Source organism: Myxine glutinosa, chromosome 1 (genome assembly GCF_964187855.1).
Source record: "Myxine glutinosa chromosome 1, kmMyxGlut1.1, whole genome shotgun sequence".
Lineage (NCBI taxonomy): Eukaryota > Metazoa > Chordata > Myxini > Myxiniformes > Myxinidae > Myxine > Myxine glutinosa.
Window position 1 is genome coordinate 79,635,477 of NC_136261.1, and position 23,628 is coordinate 79,659,104.

The 23,628-nt window shown below is 43.0% G+C and overlaps 1 protein-coding gene across 1 annotated transcript in view; it reads right to left on the reverse strand.

Annotated features, from left to right (window-relative positions):
- The window catches only part of FREM1 (FRAS1 related extracellular matrix 1), a 204,023-nt gene that overhangs the window by 38,968 nt on the left and 141,427 nt on the right, over window positions 1-23,628 (reverse strand). Inside the window, exons 27-30 of the mRNA XM_068114049.2 lie at window positions 19,920-20,099; window positions 19,583-19,784; window positions 19,153-19,297; window positions 252-381 (exon numbers count right to left, since the gene is read on the reverse strand). Of these exons, the coding sequence (XP_067970150.2) occupies window positions 252-381; window positions 19,153-19,297; window positions 19,583-19,784; window positions 19,920-20,099 (657 nt within the window). The remainder of the gene's footprint in view (window positions 1-251; window positions 382-19,152; window positions 19,298-19,582; window positions 19,785-19,919; window positions 20,100-23,628) is intronic.

The following is a 23,628-nucleotide window of genomic DNA, read 5'->3' on the forward strand; positions in this document are numbered from 1 at the left end:
ACACCTGTTGTCGATACAATACAACAGAAACACCTGTTGTTGTGGAACATACTTTAGCAAGAATGTCATACAATGTATCGCATTAGAAAAGTATGGTTCATAAAATAAATGGAACAAGGTTGTGGATACGCAACGGCTCGCTGTCTGGGTCTGAAACCCATGTGTCACATTAGGTGCCTCACAGTAATGGCATTTGCAAGCAGAAGCCAGGTATAATAACGCCAGGTTATTGTGTATAAGTTTATTATTACCCTGATTGCAATAAAGGCCGAATCTGAAGCACAGCCTTGTCGGATGAGTGGGATCTTCACGGAGCCATCGTTCTCGCACACACGCAAGGAGGAAGTCCCCATCTGGACACGAGACCACTCTATTTGTAACCTGTTGGGAGTGTGGAACAGGTTGCCAGGGAAAACACATGTTTGCTTCATAGACAATGGATTCAACAAACCATTTCTATTTTTCGATACAAAGTAAGCACGCATAACTTTGCACTGGATTATCCTCTCTTTTCATGTTGTGATGATTTATGATGTGGGGCTCACAGTCGATTCATTGGTCGGTGATATTCCACAATCATCCCCACAGGCCAAACTCAAACCTTCAAGTACCCTACTCCTCTACAGACGACATTTAGAATTTGATGCATGTTGCCTTTATAGTTCAAGATGAAGACCACTGGTTGGTCGAACCTAAGCGTTAGGAACATGAATCACAGGTGATTAAACTGGTACCTTTTTTAATCTACGAAAAACAATTAATATACTTCAAATGCGACGGAAAGATCCTAGTATGTATATATATATACATATAGAAACAGACTTGGCATTTAATATGGAATATATTTTTTTTCTTGACTTGGGTTTACTTTCTGAACTCAGTATATCAATCTGGTGAGTTTATTTTACCCTTCGGTGATGTCTTTGTTGAAAGAACCATGTCACTGATTGTCTTTCGCAGCAAGAAGTCAATAACAGGATTATATCACAGGTGGCATGACAAAATGTAAGGACAGGTACATTTGACGATTGGCTTCACAATCGGGTATATAAGGGTTGTTGCGTTCTGTATTAGTGGAAAACAACTGCTGCACGTCTACAAAAGTTATTGCCACTTCCTCTGGAGATGGTCCGTCAACTTGACAATGCTGTTTGTCATGGAGTGGTGGCTTTACGAAATTCTGGCATGAAACAGCGTGCTGTTGCTCGGCAGTATGGCATCAATCAAGGTCAGGTGTCAAAGACCCTGAAACGAAATGCTCAGAGGGGTGTCCCTACTCCAATACCGAGGCCAGGACGTCCACGCAGAACCACAAGGAGAGATGATCGCCAGCTGCACCGGTTAGTCTGCAATGGCCGTACCAAGTCAGCTAATCGGCTTAGGGCTGAGTGGCAGCAACTGACAAATGTGCCTGTATCCAGAAGGCTAGTCAACCAACGACTGGTTCAAGCAGGCTATCATGCCAGGCGTCCCCTGAGAAAGCCATGCCTGACCAGACAACACAGCCAGCGCCGATTGCAGTGGGCCAGAGAGCACCGTCAATGGCAACCAGGACACTGGAATCACGTGACCTTCAGTGACCAGTCTAGATTTCTGGTCTATCGTCAAGATGGCCGCATCCGAGTGCGCAGACAAGTGCATGAAGCCCACAACGAAGATTGTATAGTGCCAAGAGTCCAAGCTGGAGGTGGTGGGGTGACCGTTTGGGCTGCTTTTCATGGAGGGGGCAAAACTGACCTGGTTGTTCTGAATGGAAACCTGAACCAGTTCAAGTACAGGGCCATTCTGTAAGAAAAATTGCTTCCATTTGCTCGTGCAGCCTTTCGAGGAAGCTTTGTCTTCCAAGATGACAATGCACGGCCTCACCATGCTCGCATGATCCAACACTTTCTTGCTGACCGTGGTGTAGAGCATATGGAGTGGCCTGCCATGTCCCCGGATATGAATCCGATAGAGAACTTGTGGGCAGAATGAATGCGTCAAATCATCCACTTGGACCAGCAGCCGACCTCTGTGCGTGAATTGCAGCAGACTATTGTCACTGTATGGCAAGCGATTCCTGTCCAAACCTTGGCAAATCTCGTGAACAGCATGCCTCAACGTGTACGTGCTCTCCTGAATGCTCGTGGGGGTTACACGAAGTACTGAACTGTAATTTTACTGTCCGTAATCCCAGTCATAATTTAGCTTTTGTTTTTGTTGAAATTTTTTTTGGCTAATGTGCAAAATAAAGAGATACTTCTGGAAAACGTACAGAAGTTTAACACAGTACTGTCAGCGAATTGAGTTCGATATCAGTTTCAATCACTTTCAAGGATCAATTTATTTGCTTCAAAATGTCAAATGTGGTTTTTGTTTCTTTTAACGGTCTCATTAACAAAATCTAGAATAATTTCAACATAATTCCAATGAACTTTTGGTTTTAAGTCATCTTGAAAAGTAAGTTCACCCCAAGAAAAAAAATATTCCATATTAAATGCCAAGTCTATATGACATATGTATATATAATGGTATCTGTAATCTGGTTCTCCAACCTAATGAGCAGACAACATGACGTCATCGCCATGCACGTCCGCCTTGCCTGCAAAGTTCCAGAGGAACCATCTAGCAGTGCGTCATTACGGATTATAAATACAGATACTGTCACAAGTATCTGTTTACCAGATTATAGATACCATGACATGACATGACATGACATTACCATGACAACCAGATTACAGATACCATTATTAGTAACTCCCAACCGCAACCAGGTCGACTCCATATGATGAGTGGATACCAGAGATAACGTCACCGCGTGGCAGGCGGTGCGTATCGCTCCCAGCAAGGTGCAGCAGCAGCTGTATGGGACACCTTGCTGGCGGTTCTCCACTGATGATATGAAGGTCGCATAGTGACTGATATAAAAACCGAAAGGGTCACAGAGTTACAAGTGCATGGAAAGCCTCACTGCGTTGCCCTGATGAAGCCCCAACAAGGGCGAAACCAGGTCGGTAACTGTGAGTTTTGCATGCACTTGTGACAGTATCTGTATTTATAATCCGTAATGACGCACTGCTAGATGGTTCCTCTGGAACTTTGCAGGCAAGGCGGACGTGCATGGCGATGACGTCATGTTGTCTGCTCATTAGGTTGGAGAACCAGATTACAGATACCATTATTAGTAACTCCCAACCGCAACCAGGTCGACTCCATATGATGAGTGGATACCAGAGATAACGTCACCGCGTGGCAGGCGGTGCATATCGCTCACAGCAAGGTGCAGCAGCAGCTGTATGGGACACCTTGCTGGCGGTTCTCCACTGATGATATGAAGGTCGCATAGTGACTGATATGTATATATATATATATATATATATTTATATATATATATATATACAGTCACGTGAAAAAGTAAGTACACCCCATGTAAAGTTTTGACTTTTTCAACATATTTCAATATACAGCTATTTGATCTTCATTTCAACAATATTGATAGATAAAGGTGATATAATATAACAAATATCATGAAACATTTACATTTTGTAGTCCATTGTATAATTTAAATAAACATAAATGCAAATTTCACATGTGGAAAAAGTAAGTACACCCTTGGCTCTAATAGATGGTATTGCTCCCTTTGGCAGAAACAACCTCAAGTAGGCGTTTCTTATAACTGTCTACCAGTCTCTGACATCGACTGGGAGAAATTTTTGCCCACTCGTCCATGCAGAATTCTTTCAGCGGTGCGATGTTTGAGGGGTTTCTTGCATCCACAGCTTGTTTCAAATCCCCCCACAACATCTCGATGGGATTTAGATCCGCGCTTTGACTTGGCCATTCCAGAACCCTACATTTCTTTCTTTTCAGCCATTCCTTGGTGGATTTACTGGTATGTTTAAGGTCATTGTCATGTTGCAAGGTCCACCTTCGGTTGAGCTTCAACTTTCCGACAGATGGCCTCACATTATCCTGAAGCACCCTCTGGTACAATGAAGAATTCATAGTGGATTCTATGATGGCGAGCTGCCCAGGCCCTGATGCAGCAAAGCTGCCCCAAACCATAATATTTCCCCCACCATGCTTTACAGTTGGTATCAGGTTCTTGTGGTCAAATGCTATCTTTGGTTTTCGCCAAACATGTCTTCTGGTACTGTGGCCAAATAGCTCTACCTTTGACTCATCTGTCCAGAGCACATTGTTCCAGAAGTGCTGGTCTTTCCCTAGGTGTTCATTGGCAAACTTTCGTCTTGCCCAGATGTTCTTTCTGGACAGCAAAGGTTTCCTCCTGGCACACCTCCCATGTAGAGCAAATTTGTGCAGCCTCTTTCTAATGGTATACTCGTGCACTTTGACATCAACAGTGGCAAGAGCTACCTGTAGGTTCCGTGATGACATTCTGGGGTTCTTAGATACTTATTTCAGCATCTTGCGGTCTGCTCTCGGGCTGAACTTGCTGGGGCGGCCAGGCCTGAACAAGTTGGCAGTTGTTTGGAATCTTCTCCACTTGTGGATGATCTTCCGGACAGTCGAATGATTCATTTCAAAATGTTTGGAGATCTTTTTAAATCCCTTCCCAGACTCGTAGGCATCTATAACCTTCCTTCTGAAGGCCTCAGAGAGCTCTTTTGATCTAGCCATGGTGACGCCGCACACTTCAACAACAAAGAGCAAACCAAACTAAATGTCTGAGGTTTAAATAAGACAGGTTCCTCCAAGATCCTCTCTGACGATGTTCTAATCATTTGCACCTGAGCTGGTGCACCTCATTTTAATTTTAGGTATTTGAAGGAGTGATAAATGTAGGGGTGTACTTACTTTTTCCACATGCGAAATTTGCATTTATGTTTATTTAAATTACTAGGGCGTGCCCGCACGTACGGGCGTGCCCGTACGTGCTTGCCCGTACGTGCGTGCAAAAAAACATGCGTGCAAACAACAACAACAAAAAAAAACTTTGAAACCACGTGGCAGTAACGACCACAGAACCCCCCCCTCTATTTACATGAAATGGTTTGGTCCATTCGCAACGACCACAGAACCCCCCCCCCTCTATTTACATGAAATGGTTTGGTCCATTCGCAAAGCCAAAGCGAACGGCTTGCGAGTACGGTGACCATACCTTGGGAACCACTTGTCCGATTAATTTCAAACCTTGAAAAGGCACTTCCTCGGGTCCCCAGCAATATACCTGGCATGTTTCAAGTATATCGGACCGGTAGTTGTCGAGAAACAGCGGTCGCATACATACATACATACATACATACAGACAGACAGACACACACACACACAGAGATTACTGGAATTATAGATAGATACAATGGACTACAAAATGTAAATGTTTCATGATATTTGTTATATTATATCACCTTTATCTCTCAATATTGTTGAAATGAAGATCAAATAGCTGTATGTTGAAATATGTTGAAAAGGTCAAAACTTTACATGGGGTGTACTTACTTTTTCACGTGACTGTACATATATATATATATATATATATATATATATATATATATATATATATATATATATATATATATATATATATATATATATATATATATATATACATATATATATATGGATATATATATATGTCAAGTTGTAGATTTGTTATTGCCTAAAGTTCAGTTATAGACGTTGGTTGCTAATGTGTTATGATTTAAATGTTGTTTAAAAATGCTATTTTCATAAAGTTAATAAAGGGTTTTTGCTTCAGTTTAGTTTTGGATTCGAAAGGCTCGCTTCGGTCGTGTTGGGCAAATGGTTTTTCGTATACGTGTGCCCTTTTCACCTAGATGGTCTTATCTGGCTGGCCAAGCATGGTCTTATCTGGCCAAGCATGCACTCTTCTCCCTGTGAGTTACATCTTTCGTCACCTCGGAGCTTTGAAACTATATCTGGTCCGAATGATAAGGAAGGGCTGACTCCCCCGAATGACAGAGCGGATAACGGTGGGGGCTAGGGATAACGGTGGGAGGGACTCTCGCCAGTCGCTTTGTTCTCTCGGAGATTTTCTGATAATCGTATTCCTATATAAGTGAATGAGAATCAATGCGTTTGCAGGAAGGCTAGACGTGGCATGAAGCTGGTTCTTGCTGTAGATGTTGGGCTTCTTCCGGATCTGTATAAGTTGGTTTTTAATAAAGCTGCGTCATTTCAGGCTATTTGTGGACTTCTTTTGCAAACGAAGAGCTGCTTCTTCACAGATGGTACCAGGAGTGGGGTCAGCACCGGACGACGGGAAACGGAGCCCGAGGGACAGGAGGAAGGCTGCCTGAGGCCGGCGCCGGCACGCGGATTTGATTAAAGGTGGGAGTTGTTTTATATCAGAGGGCTATTATTCCAAATTCGTACCTTCCTCCCTCGAGCGGGTTCAGTCTCCCTGTCTCCGCGCGGCCTGCACTCGAACAGAAATTGTAAGTAAAGGCTCATTTTAGGCCTCAGAATGACGTGGCTTTGTTAAAGCCAGGATAAACAAGTAAGGATACCAGTAAGGACTTAACAGTAAGCTTAAAGTTACAGTTAGCACCAGGAGGGGAAAGTGAGGTCGGACAGCCGTAAAGGTTGAGCCAGGCCGAGAACTTTCCAGGAAGGAACAGCCCAGAGACAAGATGGGGTATGCCATTGCATGCCAGGGAACGAAGGGCTGTGGCTAACTTAAGAGGGCCATAGGAACATGGCCAGTAAAAGGATAACGCGCAGGTACCAGGTAGGCTTGACAGAGGAAGCAAGCAACAGAGGTCCAGATAGAAACAGGCCAGGATCTGGTGGACAAGAGAAAATAAATAAGCTCACAGGAAATGGGCCAGGTGGCCACAGGGTGAGAAGGACAGGAATGGTTTTTGAAATATTGAAATTTTAAGCATTGCAGCTATGGTTATTGAAGCTACAGGACAGAGGACAATTAAGTAAGCAGTTAAACAAGTAAATCAGCGGTTGATGCCGCTGGACCAGATGCCAGACCAAGACCCCCCAACCCCCCCAAGACCTGAGCTCAGTCCCGGGGCTCTAGGCAACACCCCAACACCCCCCGCCCTGCCTTCCCTTTTTCACCTCAACCCACCCCGTCCAACCCGTCCCAAAAATCCTTTTCCTTGAATGAGAGACGTAACATGAATGAGCAAAGATTGTACATGAGAGTGGCTGGAGAAAGGCATGATTTGAGTCGATCTGATTTTCGCGCGAAGTCTGGGAGACTCACTCGTATATGAATGAGGAATGAATGTATATTGGGATGTTAATTGACGTGTGTATCTGGCCAATGTATTTGTCTGTATGACATATGCAAAGCAGAGGGTTTCGGTGTGAAGCTTTGTAAGTGGTCTACTTGACATTCCCTAGCGACTATCCGAGGGAACAGGTGAGGTCCTGAACTGAGTCCGGATTTTCATCTGTTTGGGAGTTGTTTGGGAAGCGAATTGATATAAATCGGGTCAGGAAAGCACTCGGAGTGCCCTTGTCGACCTACTGTTGATATGAAGCGGTTTCTTGGAGATGGTTGCAGGATGGGCTGCTTTGTCTTTCGAGCGGCAGTCGGACGGAGGTTTGGAGTTTGTGGAACTGGAGGTTCAGAGTTTGGGTCGAAGTGTGTGTTTGACTGGAATCGAAGAGTTCATTCAATGGCAGATATTGTGGATTGTATGTGTGGGATGTATCGCTGAGGCAGCTCACCTTTGGAATTGGTGTCGTGTGGTGCATTTGGGGTCGGGGAGGTGGAGCGTCGGAGATCCTGTTTTTTTGCGATGTTTACGAGCTAGGGATGAGTTCTGACAGCTCAATGTTCTGACAGCTCACTACATGTCAGGTCGTAGATTTGTTATGACAGCTCTATGTTATGACAGCCGACTGCATGTCCCAACGTGAGGTAAACCCCGCCGTGAACGCGAATAGAGCGGCGTGCAGGGAGTGTTGGGATTCGTGTGGAGGCACGAGGGTGCGCGCCAGGACGGGGGGCGGCGTGGCGTCGTCGCGTTGAGATGGTTGTGCCAGGTCGATCGGCGATCTCTGAATTTAAATCGGATTTTTGTCATGTGTGTTGTGAAATTAACGTCCATCCGAGAATCCTGGCGATGTTCGTTTAATTAAAGTGTGGTACAAACCTGTGTTTCCGCCGTGCGGCTCCGTGGAAGTTTGAGTAGAGTTATTGTGCGTTCGGGCAGGAACCGAGCGAGCCGCGAGTCACGTGTGCGCTGAATGGGGGCTCTCGGTTTTGGGCAGTTGTCGTTGTAATTGTTGTTGTCAGGATGGGAAATAAGAGCAGTTGTTGTTGAGTTTGTTGAATTGGGTTCAGAACATGAGATTTGCTCAGAGTGCCGGCGATAACTCGCCCACTCTCAGAGGAGGATGTGTGCCCAAATGCATTGTGGGTCATTTCGACTTTGCTGGATGTCGGACGTTCAGTTTCAACTGTCGGTATGTGGTGTGGCTTGTGCCAAGGTGTGGGCGCGAGGAGGTGTGTTGATGAAGCGTTGTGCGAACGAGGAGGGATGTGCGAAAGGTGTGCACCAGGTAGAGAGGTGCTGCATTGTAGAGCACGCCTGGAAGTTCCTGGGCGGATTGTGACGGTTGTTGGATTCGTAGGATGTTAGCATTTTGCAATGTGGAGCCACAATAATGATCATCTGTCTGTCTGGATGTGGAGTTCTTGCAGGGAATGTCGCCGGACTTGTAATTGTATTAGTTGCGGAATAATAAAGCGCTGGTTACCCCAATTCGAAGTTTGACCTTTTAAAGTTTAGTTGACCTTTGTTCGAGATTTGTAAGGGAAAGAGGTCGGAGATAATTCACTAACCTTGGAAGAACGACAGGCTGTCAGTCTACTGGAGGTTGCTTTAACGGCAGGATATATAGGACTTAAATCTGGAGAATATCGGGACATTATATTGTGGGTAAAACTGAAATCATGTACGTAATTAATGAACAGAGAATATCGAGTTCTGTTTGTCGTTGTAATTGTCGTTGAGGTCCCGATTCAGGGGTCTCAAGAAATAAACAGACTTCCGGTGCCGACCGGAAGCGTCAGGTACAGTACGCTTGAGTTTAATTTAACCGGGCCGAGCACAGTGACGTGTGTGATCGAGCAATGGGGATAGTCATGGTCAGTGAAATGCAGTGAAATGCAGTGAACATGCCCGATTTTGGCTTTGCGAGGCTCCGGATAGAAATTGGCATTTCGATACTGTGGATTATATTGTGCCTGCCCGGAAAGGTGATGTCCTGTGCTGGGGCTGGCGACATGCCTCTGTTATTTGTCTGTCTGTCGGTCTGATTGTAAGTCTTTGGTACTGGGAGGGCTAATTGAGTGCTTAGGCGTCATTGTTCCATGGAGGCAGGAGCTGTGAGTCACAAAATGTAAATGTAACACAGAGAGATGGACAGGACAACAATGGAGTTTATATGGACGGGTTTGGGGCAGTTTCAATCTGACGATTACAGAGTGCTTTGTTCCGTTCACGAAACATGTAAAATTCATGGAGTTGAAGTGGTTTGCAAGAAGGTAGCAGAGTCAGTACTGGGATGCAACCTCGTCCAGGGGTTTTGGTCCAGCCTGCAAGGAGTCCAGGGGCTTGTTTCAGGGCTGGGTCGCCAAAAATGGGATGCTGTGCCCATCTGGATGTAAAATTATCCATCAAGGACGGGGAATGATGTGCAGTGTGATTGGGTAAGAGGTAAAGGCCATAAAACACCAACCCCATGAGGAACGAAATAAATGGAGACGTCGAGATCCTACTTGAAGACCTACTGGGATTGAAGAACTTGATTGGGATTGAAGGATGGTTGGGATTGAAGAACAACCTACTGGGATTTCATGATGGGCAACAGTGTATGAGTGAGTAATTGTGATCTGTTTAAGTGTAAGAGGCGGTGGAGAAGAAAGGGGTGATGAAAAGTTATTTGTTTTAGTGTGAAGTAGGTTGGTTGCTTATTTGTCACAGTAAGATGAGAGTTGTGTTTTTAAGCTTGGTCTTTGAATGAATTGTTGATTGGAAAAGTGATTTTTGATCGCTGATCCGATCTGGTTTTGAATTGTTTGATTTAATTTTGAGTTGATTGGAGGTAATAAGGATTTGTGTCGATTTCCTGATTTGAGTTCATCTGGAAACAAAGACAGATGGGATTAATGTGTATATCAGGAACATTTTGGAAAAGAAATATGGATATATGACATTACTAAAATATAACCAAGCAATTGAGAGTTCTTGGGTTAATGGGATATAAATAAATGCATCTACAAATTGACGGTTTATAAAAAATTTAGTTCTGGATGATACTTAAACGATGAACAATGTTGGCAATATACAAAGAATGTGACTTGTTTTTTGGGGGGAAAACATGTGGTTTAAAATTGGTTGGCTAAGTTTTAAAGATGGAGATGTTTCGCAGAACTCTTATGATTATTTATATGAGTGGTGGACTATTCCATGGCAAAGCATTTTTCAGTTTATCGAAAGTTGGATTTTGTAAAATAATGGTTTAATATAACCACAGTAGAAAATAATATACAGATTTGGGACATTTGTAAACTTTCGAATAATGAGAAGATTCATAAAATTCATTTTATTTATTTCATGGAAAATATTTGGGTTGCAAGTGGCGAAGTATGGTATAAAAATGTATGGTATAAATAAAGAGGGAGTATCCAGGAAAAGGATGTTCAAGTGAACTTTGTGCTGTGAAAAGAATGTCGAGTTAATGGAAGTGTTTTGTTCGATTAAATTTGTTCAATTTGTGTTCAAATGACCATCGATGTTGGGGGCAAAGTTATGGGTGGATTTGGTGAGTGGTTTTGGGCAAACGGAGATTAATTTAGATTTATCATAGTTAAGTTCGAGGAAGTTGATTTGAAGCCAGAATTTTATTTGGATGCCAGAAAGGAGAAAGGAGATGCTGAAAGCCAGAAAGGAGATGCTGTTGTCTACTCTGAATGACAGGTGGTGGTATCCAGGGCGCTGAGGAGTTTGTTCACGTTGTAAAGTTTGTTTATTTATTTGTTTATTTAGTTTGGATTTTGAGGAGAGCAGTTTCAGTACTGTGGCTGGAGCAGAATCCGGATTGGGATGTTTCATACAGGTTATTGGCAGAGTGGTGATGTTTGAGTTGAGTGGCCACAGCACGTTCCAAAACTTTTGACAGAAAGGGTAGGTTGGAGATGGGTCTGAAGTTATTTAGGGTGTCAGGGTTTAGTCCAGGGTTTTTCCAGAATGGGGGTGAAGTTTCACGAGTTTTTGGGGAAATCGGTATGTGAAGCTGGATTAAGTTGGAACTGCTTGATGAGCCATGGAGATGGATTGGGTTTTGTTGTTGGTTGTCTGGGAGTTCGGTTGTTGCATTGCCAAAGGTTTCTGTGTGGTGGACACACTCGTTGGCTGTTGTCTTGTGTGACGTGGAGGGAGATGTATGTGGCTGCGTGTGGCTGCCTGGAATCGGGAAGGCGGCTACAGTGGTTGATATTGGTTGTGGATTGTCCGGGGTGCTTCGATTTGCATAGGGGGTGAAGATTGGGATATTACATTATTTTAAGTAAGTATTGGCATGAGTAATTACATAAGTAATTATGAGTTATTATGAGTATTAGTTATGAGTAAGTGATTATTACCTTCGCAAAAGCGGAAGGTTATGTTTTGATCGCTGTGTATTTATTTGTATGTCTGTGTGTGTGTGTGTGTATGTGTATGTTATTCGCATAACTCAAAAGGTATTCAACCGATTCGCATGAAATTTGGTGGGATGATAGGTTATTATCCGGGAACCATTTGATTAGATTTTGGAATCGATCGGGTCAAAGGTCAAGGTCAAGGTCATGAAAAGGTCATGGATGTGATTACAATATCAAACCTTTGGCGGGATAGAATGGTTTAATTTGAAACAAATCTTCCCGCATGACAACGTAGGTGTGGCTTTGCTACACAGATCTTGTAGTCTTTTATTTTGGCAACAAAAGTAGCTGCGGCGAAGGTATGCGCTCTACCGAGTGCCCGTTCTAGTTTTAGTAAAGTTACATGTTTCGCTGTGTTGTGGATCTGGGGACAAGCTAGTTTGATGGGTACCCTGGGGTCTTCGGCGTGTCTATGTGTTTGGCTGTCTGTTACACCGGACTCTTGAATGGGTTTTCATGAGACGAATTTCAGACATAACAGTGAGAATCTATTTTGAGCGAATCACAGTGGGTGAGGAAAACATTGTGTGTGACCAGACACCAGAACTGACCAGAATTGAAATTGGAAGTAGACCAGGTTATTTCTATTATTTGTTTATTCGTGAAAATAAATAAATAATAGGGGGAGGTTAATGGAGGTTAATGGTGGTTTGTTTGTGTTAATGGAGGTTAATGGTGGTTTGTTTGTGTTAATGGAGGTTAATGGTGGTTTGTTTGTGTTAATTCTAGTTGAAACTCTAGCTGAAGTAATTTTCGTTTATTTTTATTATTTTATTGATTTTTTATGATTTTGATTGATTTTTTGATTTGATTTGAGATTTGAGATGATTGATTTTTATTAATTTTATAATTTTATTTTTATTGATGTTGGAAACAGGTAATGGGATGCTGAGAGAAGGATTGAATTTAATTTGAATTGGACTGGATTAAATGGGATTGAATTAAAAAATTGAATATTGGATAAAATTGGATCCACTTGAAAAAAAGTGGATTAGGAAATTGGAGAAAAGGTGTTCTATGAAACTATGAATTGAATGAATTGAATCTATGAATTGGAGACCTGTAGACCAGGCGTTCCCAGGAGACTTGTGGACCAGGTGTTCCACCAGAGGAAAAAGACCAGGTGTTCGTGGAGCACTTCACCTGCAAGAACGCCTTGGAACCAAGGTGGAAGGGACCAGTCCAGGTGTTGCTGACTACACCAACGGCAGTCTTTTGCGAGGGCAAGACCTCGTGGATCCACGCCACGCACTGTAAGTTGGCCATACAAGCACCAGACACTACACCACAGCAACCACAGTAAGGATGGGCCTAATCATAGGTACACCAAATAATTGGGGGGGCACATGTTATTTGGGTTCAGTCCTTCCTGACGTTGAGATACTGGATGAGCTAGACCCAAAGTCCTTGGACAGGCGTTATAAGAGGTCAGTCATGAACGAAGATGGAACCACTAAACTACACGGGAGCCTATGGGAAAAGGTGTTTGGTTTCTTCTTCCCAGGAGCGGGCACAGTCATGGATAGTTTCCGAATAGATAAATTGGCTTTGGCCCTAGAAAAGGTGGCAAACGACACCGCTACGGCTCATGACATACTATTGGACACGGTAATTCACATGCGTACAATGGTGATGCAGAATCGGGTGGCTTTGGACATGCTCTTGGCAGAGAAAGGGGGGGTATGCGGAATTATAGAGGGAAAATGTTGCACTTACATACCCGATTCATCTGAAGGAGTGTCAGCCGCAATAGTGAGACTAAGGGAAACTAGCCACGCCCTGACGATCGATCGGATCGCGCGCGAAAATTCTTATACATTTAGCTGGCTCACTGACTGGTTCCGGGGATGGACGGGCACCATAGTGAAGTGGTTATTGACCGCACTGGCTGTGATAATCGGGGTAGTAATTTGGGGGGCACTAATGAAATCTCTAGTCCTCCTCTGTATGAGAAAGTATTTTACAGGATGGAAAGTGAAGAAGCCGCCGACAACGACTATGGCTCTGACCACAGAGGCCGTCGACCTGAACGGGTCCTTCAACAAGGCAGTTGCGACCAACGCTCCAGAAAATTGTATTGAATTTTGTGACGACTGTGATACTTGTGTGGATCCCATGTGGGAACTGGCTGCTGCCTGTAACGGTGTATGTGATGACTGTGATACTTGTGCTATAAACCCCTTGCGTGTACTGGCTAACGCTGCTTATGTATTACAAGCTGACAGCTGCACGCCCCCTTCCGACCCAACTATGGATCTGATTGCGACGCTGGGTCTGGCGGTCGAGGGACCCGACGCGGATGTCCTAGACCCGCAAGCCGACCAGGCGCCCATGGGAGACTTTGACATAAAGGAAGTCCCTCTCTTTTCTTCATATGTATTAAGTTCAAATGCTTCAAGTGAATCGGATTTTTACGCTCTGTACCCTGACCAGGAAATTGAGACACAAGATACTGACAATACTATGTATTCCCCAGAACAGCAGCACGTGAGGGACCTCATGGGCATGATCGTTGATTAACTTCGAAGATCTGCAAGGACTGAGTCTGCAAAGGGTGGGGGGAGCAAGTTCCGCAGGGGAGGTGATGGGCCCTCTGGCGGAGCAGAACCTCATCTGGACCAGACACCTTCGTTGTGGATCCGAAACGTTAATGGACTTTCATGTTCTGAGCCCTCAGGCTCCGAGCACGCACCACACGACACGTTCGCCAAATGCACGGGCGAGGCGCTTTGGGCGCACGATATGCCCTTGGGAGATACCCGCATTACACAATTATTTTTCAATAAAGCCCGATGTGGCACGTTGTCTCTTAAGATACTTTGTCTCGACGAGACAAGAGGAAGGAATGTCAAGTTGTAGATTTGTTATTGCCTAAAGTTCAGTTATAGACGTTGGTTGCTAATGTGTTATGATTTAAATGTTGTTTAAAAATGCTATTTTCATAAAGTTAATAAAGGGTTTTTGCTTCAGTTTAGTTTTGGATGAGGAAAGGCTCGCTTCGGTCGTGTTGGGCAAATGGTTTTTCGTATACGTGTGCCCTTTTCACCTAGATGGTCTTATCTGGCTGGCCAAGCATGGTCTTATCTGGCCAAGCATGCACTCTTCTCCCTGTGAGTTACATCTTTCGTCACCTCGGAGCTTTGAAACTATATCTGGTCCGAATGATAAGGAAGGGCTGACTCCCCCGAATGACAGAGCGGATAACGGTGGGGGCTAGGGATAACGGTGGGAGGGACTCTCGCCAGTCGCTTTGTTCTCTCGGAGATTTTCTGATAATCGTATTCCTATATAAGTGAATGAGAATCAATGCGTTTGCAGGAAGGCTAGACGTGGCATGAAGCTGGTTCTTGCTGTAGATGTTGGGCTTCTTCCGGATCTGTATAAGTTGGTTTTTAATAAAGCTGCGTCATTTCAGGCTATTTGTGGACTTCTTTTGCAAACGAAGAGCTGCTTCTTCACATATATATATCTATATAATAATAGCGTAAGGTCTCGACTTTGTTATCCCTTTTACGCCGCACCCAGTGACCGGATGCCCACGGCACTAATGGATTTACGATCTACGAACCGCACTCTTTGTTTATCACGTACAGCCATACTCGAAAAATCTGAATTATCCGACGTTGGGGCCCAAAAGCATCCGATTAACTGCCGATACGACGCCATCTTACGACACCATCATATTGGCGTCTGCTGGGCGACGGCGAAGCAAGCCGTCCGCTGATTGGACAGGCGAAGGCGAATGCAAGCCGTCCACTGAGTGGACAATCCAGAGCATGCATTTGTGCCGGTGTCGGCAATCGTTGTTCATATACGCACTTTTCATTCTCATCTTTCTTCCTAACTCTTACTAGGACAAGCAAATCCCCTGTGCCATCCATAATGGTACACTCTATCCATACACCACATCCTCCCTTCTGTGGATGTTCCACGGGTTTCGGCTAGTATATATATATAAGCCCTGTGTATTTATTTTCAGCATAGAGTTATATTATAGACGAGAGGGCGTACTCGCTATGCCACGTACAGAACCCGGCCATGCCACCATGGAGACCCGGCCGCCATGTTTTTGGGGGGCAACAAGTACACGGATGCGCACACTAACGCCATGGTGTCTAAGAACAAGTGGCCGTTTAAAGTTGATTGTTATTATTTGTTTCTGTTTTCTTTAATCTAAACGAACAATATCGTCATTGCCGCTATTTATCATACATTAAAGCACCAATCTTGATTGAAGTTGGCAACCACACGAACGAACGAACGATACATTTATTTCCCTAAAAAATAAGTTCTATTTTCCTGATTATTAATGGAGTGTAAAACAGTTGATTATAAAACACCCATGATAAAACTAAGTTATACTCGGTCATCTGGACATTCACTCTCCTCACTGTAACGGGAAGGGGAGCACAATCACACTTATATGCTGATAGTATAAAACTGCAACATAAAAAACTGAGGCACAGTGACAAGAAAGATCACTTTCATATTAAATTTAATTCATTGCAACTTCATTTATAATTCAAACCTTAATTTAAAAAATGATAAAAAATAAATACAAAATCAACCACCCACCCAACCAACCAACCACCCCACCCACCCAACCAACCCAACCACCCAACCAACCACCCCATCGAACCCACCCACCCAACCAACCCACCCACCCAACCAACCACCCAACCACCCCACCCACCCAACCAACCACCCAACCACCCCACCCACCCAACCAACCCAACCACCCAACCAACCACCCTACCCACCCAACCCAACCACCCACCCAACCAACCACCCAACCAACCACCCTACCCACCCAACCCAACCACCCACCCAACCAACCACCCAACCACCCCACCCACCCAACCAACCCAACCACCAAACCAACCACCCCACCCAACCACAACCCAACCACCCACTCAACCCAACCACCCAATCACCCACCCAACCACCCACCCAACCAACCAACCACCCCACCCACCCAACCAACCCAACCACCCAACCAACCACCCCATCGAACCCAACCACCCCACCCACCCAACCAACCCAACCACCCAACCAACCACCCCATCGAACCCACCCACCCAACCAACCCACCCAACCAACCACCCCACCCACCCAACCAACCCAACCACCCAACCAACCCAACCACCCAACCAACCACCCTTACCACCCAACCCAACCACCCACCCAACCAACCACCCAACCACCCCACCCACCCAACCAACCCAACCACCAAACCAACCACCCCACCCACCCAACCAACCCAACCACAACCCAACCACCCACCCAACCATCCACCCAACCCAACCACCCAATCACCCACCCAACCACCCACCCAACCAACCCAACCACCCAACCAACCAACCCAACCACCCAACCACCAACCACCCAACCAATCGGTCCTTTTTTCTGTGATTTTCGGATGTACACACATGTACAGTATGGGGAATTTCCTTGTGGGGGTGGTTGGGGTGGGGTTGTATCCTCGACCTGAACCTGGGTACCCCCAACACCTATGAAAAATTTGGTGTGGCTTGCCCCTGGCCCTGTCATATAGATGGAAATAAAAATGTCGGCTCCATACCTTCGTGGGGGGAGCAGGAGTGCGGAGGAAGCGATTTTTCTTTTTTGTGCTCATGACCTGACCCTGGGTACCCCCAGCACACTTGCAAGATTTGGTGGATATTGGCCCAGCTGTGATTCTCAGATGTACACTCATAGACATGCGGCTGAAGGGATCTTAGTCAAATTTGGAACAGGTATGTATAATGAGGTAAAGATAAACCAATTAGATTTTGGGGTTATAAGGTCAAAGCCAAAGGGCAGAGGTCATGTTAGGTTAAAAAAAAAAAACCTGTTTTTTACCAATGAGGTAAAAACAACCACAAGTGTTAACTTGTGAACCAGTGATGGGATTCTGACCAAATCTGGTACAATTACATAGAATTATGCAAAGATTAACTGATTAGAATGTGGGGTCAAGAGGTCAAAGTCTGTAATAGGTCTATAACTTGAGAACGGCTGAAGTAATCTAATTCAAACTTGGTACTTGGTAAAAATATGTATAATGATGTAAACATGAACTGATTAAATTTTAGGGTCCTGAGGTCAAAGGCCAAAGGTCATGTCAGGTAAAAAGGTGATAACTTGTGAACAGTGGAAGGGATTTAAATTAAAACTTGGTATAGGTATGTATAATGATGTAAACATGAACTGATTACATTTTGGGGTCAAGAGGTCAAAGGTCAGAGGTCATGTCAGTTAAAAATGTGATAACTTGAGAACATCTGAATGGATTTCAATCAAACTTTATACAAGTATTATAATGATGTAATAATGTGGGCGGAGGCATATCGGTCGACGCCATGACGTCGAAGAATGTTGTTCTAGTTTTAGATATGCTTTTCATACCTACACACATACATGCAGATAATTTCCTTGATGGTGGGAGTGGGGGATGATTTTAGGGGGGATTTGAGATTGGTCAAGGAGTGTGGATTCTATACTATAAGAGAGGCGTTTGTCTGTGTGTGTTGCCATCTTTCTTAGAGATGGCTGAACGGATCTTCGTCAAACTTTCAGAGGTTCATCAGTGAGTACCTGGGAGTGTTTCAGCCAAAAATTGGAAGATTTTGAAAAAAAAGTTCGGTTTTTTTTGGATTAAAAAGAAATCGCTCTCTAGTGCCAATGCCTTGGTAGCAATGGAATGAATGAATGATCGTTTTGAGGCCATTTTTCCCCGCTAAAGCAGGGGCTAGCCTTGCGGGCCCCATGACCTCATGGTTCCCTTTTTGAGGCAGCTTTTACGGCCGGATGCCCTTCCTGATGCCAACCCTTAGTCACCTCTTACGACGCGCAGGGATACGGTGTACCTATTCTAAACCGGGGTACACACCGTGATCATTCATCCCAGCAAGCTGGTACTCAATTTGCCGACCTCGGAAGGATGACAGGCTGAGTCAACCTCCCTGGTGTTAATTCAGCGATCGACCGGGATTCGAACTCAGGATCGTAGGATCCCAAGCCAGCATCCTAACCGCTAAGCCAACACCAGGCTTGGTAGCAATGGGAAAGGTAATATTAAATTAGGGATGTAGTGAGTGTGTGTGTGTGTGTGTGTGTGTGGGTGTGTGTGTGTGTGTGTGTGTGTGGGTGTGTGTGTGTGTGTGTGGGTGTGTGTGTGGGTGTGTGTGTGTGTGTGTGTGATTATAATATTAAATATAAATTTTCCTTAGTAGGTGTAGGGAAATGTTTTCAGCACCTACAAAGAACAGGGGAAAAAACCAAATTGACGCTGGGTACTCCTGCCAGTTGTATATAAATCAAAGAAAAGTCTTCACACACAGTGACATGTACTTAATGTCAAAGTTTTTACTGACATTTATGAAAGGAATTACACAATCTTTGAGGTATGGAAAGTGCATGATTATTTATTTTCAATTATAGAGATGTACTGGATAAGAAAACATTCTACTCCAAATTGTTTTCTAGTGAGACAACTGTTGCGTTTTACATACGTATGAGTATTCACCGAGCTTCTTATTGCATCTGCCAACTCAAATTCCAGGCTGTCAGAAGTGGCATCGAGTTCAGGGTTGATTACGTATACAATGTTCCGTTCTTCGAGGTCCTTTTGGGTGAAACTTGTCTGAACAATCTCTCCTGTTGAAGTAAATTGCCCTTTTGTCAGAATGATATGAAAAAGGAAATACGATTCATATCCTTGCTCGTAGATCAAAACTTAGCAAATCCCATCCAGGTCGGTGAACCCTGTCTTATCAATCAAATCCTCAATGATAGAGATTGTCGTTACATTTTACAAATCTGGTCTATGTGAACAGCGGTATCAGCCTAATCCATGTGTCATGCAATCCCCAGGAGTGTGTTGGGATTACAGAATAACTCACAAAATGGCAATAAGTAGTTGGATATGTGATATGGTAAGACCTGTGTGGGTGTGCTCCAAGTAGCCAAAGGTAGGAGGTCGTACAATTGAGAAGGTGATCTCGTGGTCAGCGTTCGGTGAATCAGTCACCATTAGATGGCGTGTTGACAACGCAATGCCAAACCGTCCATCTCGTAAAGGCCTTACAGAATTAGCAGTCTTGATCCTGAGCATATGTGGTGGTGAGTTGTCCACTCCCTCTACCTGGCAAGACCAAGAAAGAAATGAGAATTAAGTAAAGACTACATTATGTCTGCATAAGCGCTTTGACATTGTTACATCGTCCAAAGTACTTGTAAAAGACCTCATTGCATCAAAGTCGTACTGCTTTTCATTCACCTGGATTTTGAATGTCACAGGTGCGGCCTCTGTGCGACTCTGCTTTACTGTACTACATTTGACCGAATCAGTTGCAACAAATGAAAATCGATCGACCGAACTTGTGCCTCCATCATGCTGGTACACTACACGTTGCTGGTTTAGATCCTCCTGAGAAAACGTTGCACATTCAGCATCAGTCTGTGGGAGGAGGCACAAGAAGTGTGACATGGCGTGTGTGACATCGGTCGAGTGTGACATGGAGCAATGACAATTAATACCGTTTCTAATTAGGGAGAATCTATTTTATTTTATTTATTTATTATTTTTATTATTTTTATTTTATTATTTATATATATATATATATATATATATATATATATATATATATATATATATATATGATTATATTATATTATTAATATTATGATATTATTATTAGTATTATTATTTTTAATTATTATTTTATTATTATTATTTTATTATTATATATATTATTATATTATATTCTTATTTATTGTTATATTATTATTTTATTCATTTAATTTTATTTTATTTATTTTTTATTATTTTATTTTATTATTATTATTATTATTATTATATTATTATATATATATGATTATATTATATTATTAATATTATTATATTATTATTATTTATTATTATTTATTTTATTATTATTTATTTTATTATTATTTTATTATTATATTATATTATTATTTATTGTTATATAATTTTTTTATTTTTTTTTATTATTATTTTTATTATTATTATTATTATATTATATATATATGATTATATTATATTATTAATATTATTATATTATTTTTATTTATTTATTATTATTATTTATTTTATTATTATTTTATTATAATATATATATTATTATATTATACAAGCAACGGTACCCGCCCTAAGGGTGGGGCTTCAATTGGGAGGCCCAAATGAAAAGGCAAAATATCAGAAATTGAAGGCTTTTTTATTTTAAACGATTCATATAAACATCCGTTAAATCATATCACATGCAAGTCATCAAAATCTAAACAGTACATGGTGCCCATTTTGAAAAATGATTGAATTCTGCAAAACGGAAGCGTCGGCTACACGTATTTCTCAGTCGCACATTTATGTGTGAGGAGTGCGTGCCGAATCTGTAACACGGGAGCGACCGCTACACCTGTTTCTCAGTCGCTTTGCACATGCTGCCGTCATACTTCGGAGCCGCACGTTTATATACAGACTTGGCATTTAATATGGAATATTTTTTTTGTGGGGGTGAACTTACTTTTCAAGATGACTTAGAACCAAAAGTTCATTGGAATTATGTTGAAATTATTCTAGATTTTGTTAATGTGACCTTTAAAAGAAACAAAAACCACATTTGACATTTCGAAACAAATAAATTGATCCTTGAAAGTTATGTAAACTGATATCGAACTCAATTCACGGACAGTACTGTGTTAAATTTATCTCTTTATTTTGCACATTAGACAAAAATTTTTTTTAACAAAAACAAAAGTTAAATTGCGACTGGGATTACGGACAATAAAATTACAGTTCAGTACTTCGTGTAACCCCCACGAGCATTCAGGAGAGCACGTACACGTTGAGGCATGCTGTTCACGAGATTTACCAAGGTTTGGACAGGAATCGCTTGCCATGCAATGACAATAGCCTGCTGCAATTCACGCACAGAGGCAGGCTGCTGGTCCAAGTTGTCGATTTGACGCGTTAATTCTGCCCACAAGTTCTCTATCGGATTCATATCCGGGGACATGGCAGGCCACTCCATATGCTCTACACCACGGTCAGCAAGAAAGTGTTGGATCATGCGAGCACGATGAGGCCGTGCATTGTCATCTTGGAAGACAAAGTTTCCTCGAAAGGCTGCACAAACAAATGGAAGCAATGTTTCTTCCAGAATGGCCCTGTGCTTGAACTGGTTCAGGTTTCCATTCAGAACAACCAGGTCAGTTTTGCCCCCTGTATGAAAAGCAGCCCAAACGGTCACCCCACCACCTCCAGCTTGGACTCTTGGCGCTATACAATCTTCGTTGTAGGCTTCATGCACTTGTCTGCACACTCGGACGCGGCCATATTGACGATAGACCAGAAATCTAGACTTGTCACTGATGATCACGTGATTCCAGTGTCTTGGCTGCCATTGACGGTGCTCTCTGGCCCACTGCAATCGGTGCTGGCGGTGTTGTCTGGTCAGACGTGGCTTTCTCAGGGGATGCCTGGCACGATAGCCTGCTTGAACCAGTCGTTGGTTGACTAGCCTTCTGGATACAGGCACATTTGTCAGTTGCTGCCACTCAGCCCTAAGCCGATTAGCTGACTTGGTACCGCCATTGCGGACTAATCGGTGCAGCTGGCGATCATCCCTCCTTGTGGTTCTGCGGGGACGTCCTGACCTCGGTATTGGAGTAGGGACACCCCTCTGAGCATTTCGTTTCAGGATCTTTGACACCTGACCTTGAGTGATGCCATACTGCCGAGCAATAGAACGCTGTTTCATGCCGGAATTTCGTAAAGCCACCACTAAATGACAAACAACATTGTCGAGTTGACGGACCATCTCCAGGGGAAGCGGCAATAACTTTTGTAGACGTGCAGCAGTTGTTTTCCACTAATACAGAACGCAACAACCCTTATATACCCGATTGTGAAGCCAATCATCAAATGTACCTGTCCATACATTTTGTCACGCCACCTGTGATATAAGCCTGTTATTGACTTCTTGCTGCGACAGACAATCAGTGACATGGTTCTTTTAACAAAGAAATTACCGAAGCGTAAAAGAAACTCACCAGATTAATATACCGAGTTCAGAAAGTAAACCCAAGTCAAGAAAAATAATATTCCATATTAAATGCCAAGTCTGTCGGAAGAGTTCGTCAGGAGGTGATCTACTCTCTCCTGGTACATAGAATAAACAGTATTTGTAGAATTTCAACAAAAGCCACATCACTGTTCATATCGGTAAATATTATTCCATCGTGTTTGGAAAAACTGGAAAATTGGAAAATTTGGAAAACTTGGAGAAATTGGAAAAACAATATAGCCTATTTTACTCCCATGGGTCCCAGGAATACCCACCCAAAATATCGTTGCGATCGGTTGAGCCGTTTTTGCGGTACCTTCGAACGGACGGACGGACATTTGGTGAATTATTCAGTCGTAAGATTATTATTTATTGTTATATTATTATTTTATTTTTTATTTTATTTTAAGGAGAATTTATTCATTGTGGGGCACTTTGGTAGAAGATGTATTATTTGCCACAAGTGACTGATTCATCCTGTCCATCTGATGTTATTTGCCATTGCTTACTTTTTCAACCTCTTTCATTGTCTTTTACACATTTATGCAAGTGACAGCACTTCCACTATTCACGCCAAAGTCAATGTTTCATTGCCAACTGCCAAATCTTCTTCTATGTCATATGAAATATTAATATCATTAAAATGAAGTTGGTTTATCTATTACTCACCCAAATATTCACCTCTTTGTTAATTGGCTTTGTCCATTGGATAAATAGACTCTACTCGCTTTATGCTTCGAAAATCTTTTGGGTTTGTAATAACCAGGCGAGCCAACTGATATTAAATAGATATACACTGTTCAAATGACCTTCGGTAACCACTGTTCCGGATCCTTGACCTGTAATGCTTGATATCAAAGATGAGTGTGCAATCGCTCGCTCGGATTGCTCTAGCTGACGGTG